The 2,444-nt window shown below is 49.1% G+C and overlaps 1 protein-coding gene across 2 annotated transcripts in view; it reads left to right on the forward strand.

Moving 5' to 3' along the window:
* Positions 1-2,444, forward strand: part of RAD54B (RAD54 homolog B (S. cerevisiae)) — a 96,091-nt gene that overhangs the window by 63,044 nt on the left and 30,603 nt on the right. For both annotated transcript variants that reach the window (XM_012643567.1, XM_012643568.1), the window contains one exon: positions 2,073-2,298. In XM_012643567.1, the coding sequence (XP_012499021.1) occupies positions 2,073-2,298 (226 nt within the window). The remainder of the gene's footprint in view (positions 1-2,072; positions 2,299-2,444) is intronic.

Here is a 2,444-nt window from a genome sequence, read left to right on the forward strand (position 1 = left end):
GAGTCTTCATAATTCCAGAGTTCTTTCGCTGGTTCCTTCCCATCTGGATCAGCTGTTCCTTCTTGCCTTTAGATTTTCATTTGGATAATGACACGACCTGTTTAGTCTCTGAGCCAGTAGGTGGTGTTTGTGGGTGAGATTCGACCACACCCTTTATGATGAATCAGTAGATGCAGTGAAAGGGTGTGCAGGATGACCTCCCTGTCAGTAGGAGGCACTTGCAGGGAGGATCAAGCTGCAGTGCTGTTTTTGGGTCCTGTAGCTAGCTCTTATTCCTCTAGAGAGGCCCTTTTGTGCCTGGGGTGGTGGGTGGGGCCCTGGGATTTCCAGGTGTGTCCTTATTCTCCCCCTCAGTGGGGGGAGTGAGTCTGGGTGGGACTTGGTTGGGTAAGCATGCCCTCAGGCTCCACAACTGCTGTTAGCAGGTTCAAAGGTCTATTCTTTGTTTCTGTGCAGAGCTGCTGGGAGGGGCTGAAATGGCTCCACTCAGCTGAAAGTCTGGGCTTGAGGGGTGGGTCTGTCCATGATCCGCAGTCTGGAGCAGGTCTCACTCCCCTCCACTCTCCCCCTCTCCGTGGCCTCTCTCAGGCCTCTGCCAGCAAGTAGGACCTCAGGCCGATGGATCTCCCCTGGCTGTGACGTGGGCCGCAGGTTCCCTACCCAGGATAGTAGCCTGAGCTGGGTGCACAGCCCTCTTTTAGGAGGAGGGTTGCCGGTCAGGCACGCTGATCTGCCCCTGAAGGCGCACACTCCTCAGCAGGCTCTTTCACAGATCTCTCTTCTGTGCCCCAGGGCAGTGCGATCCTCACCTGGATGTACGGGGTCTGCTCTGCAGGCCTGTCCCCTGGGCCCTGGAGATCAATCCCTGACCCTGCCAGGAGGAGGGGTGCTGGTCTTGAAACACCTACAGGGTGCCCAAGCTGGATCGATTTCACTCCACCTCGGGATTTGCCCCACTCTCCTGGAGTCCCCAGGCAAGTAGCACCTGGGAGGGCTGGCAGGTAGGGAACTCGCAGTCTGAGTACCCCTCAGTCTGCTGAAGGACCCCAAAAGGAAAGGTCCCGTTCCTTGGAGATGCCTCCGTGTGACGGCCAGAGTGTCTCTCTGGGCACGCACAAATAGGGAGGGGGAAGGAGAGAATGGAGCACTATGGCGTCTGCTGCTAGGCTCAGGTCTGCGCCCAGGGAGGTGCCCCGAGGGGGCTGGGATCCCGGTGTTGAGTCCGCAGGAGGCCACTGCTCACTGGCGGCAGCCGTCTCTGGGCTGGTGTAGGCAGGTCTCTCCAGCTGCTCAGGAGCCCACCAGCAGTCCAAGATGCAAGGGAGGGGGAAGTTAACCACTCCACCTACCCTTGTTGCTGGTCTCCAAGCCTCTTGGGACTTTTCTCCTTCCAGTTCTCCTCTGCAGCATCTTCCCGTGGAGTCTCCTGTAGTTTCAGGCAGCCTTCCTTCCGACCCTCACCCGATCTATGTTTCTCTGCTGGTTTATTTTTTCTCTTTCTTCTAAAATTTGTCTTTTTTGCAGAGACATTCTGACTGGCTGCTTTTCTAGTCCGCCATCTTGGCTCCTCCCGTAGTGTTTAATTTTTTATACCGTATGGGGAGGTATTTTGGTTGAGGACTTCATTTACTGGCAGAGAATCATAAAATATAGCTCCATAGATCTTGCTGATTAAAATTACAATGTATTTTAAACCATTTTGATATCTAACCCTGAAACTGATAAAAATTGTTCAACTGTTAGTGATGAGAAATAAAGTTATAGTTAAATTATCCAAATGTAGATGTAAAACTTGGATTCATTTTTAGCCTCTAAATATGTACATATAATAGTAACAGATGACTTAGCTTCAACTCTAATTTCAGATTTATGTCTTGGTAATTCAGTTGACAATATATAATGTATATAATTATGAAAGATGCAAAAGAGATGTGTTGTAAATCAGATCAATGAAATGTTAGAAGAGTCTTCAGTGTCATAATTGCAACATATCAGTTTCTGTTTCTTGATGATTTTAGGAGTATAAAATATTTTCCTATTGTGATTAAAGGAAGTAAAATTATTTCTAACAGAATGAATGGCAAACATGGAGCTATTCTTGCTGATGAAATGGGTTTAGGGAAAACATTGCAATGTATCTCACTCATCTGGACCCTACAGTGTCAGGGACCCTATGGAGGCAAGCCAGTAATAAAGAAGACACTTATTGTCACACCTGGAAGCTTGGTAAATAATTGGAGGAAAGAATTTCAAAAATGGCTGGGAAGTGAAAGGATCAAGATATTTACTGTAGATCAGGTAAGAGACTTTTTTTTTTTTTTTTTTCTGAGACAGAGTCTTGCCCTGTTGCCCAGGCTAGAGTGCCGTGGCGTCAGCCTAGCTCACAGCAACCTCAAACTCCTGGGCTTAAGCGATCCTTCTGCCTCAGCCTCCCGAGTAGCTGG

The sequence above is a fragment of the Propithecus coquereli genome, unplaced genomic scaffold, assembly GCF_000956105.1.
Source record: "Propithecus coquereli isolate 6110/MARCELLA unplaced genomic scaffold, Pcoq_1.0 Scaffold2, whole genome shotgun sequence".
NCBI classification, from domain to species: Eukaryota; Metazoa; Chordata; class Mammalia; order Primates; family Indriidae; genus Propithecus; species Propithecus coquereli.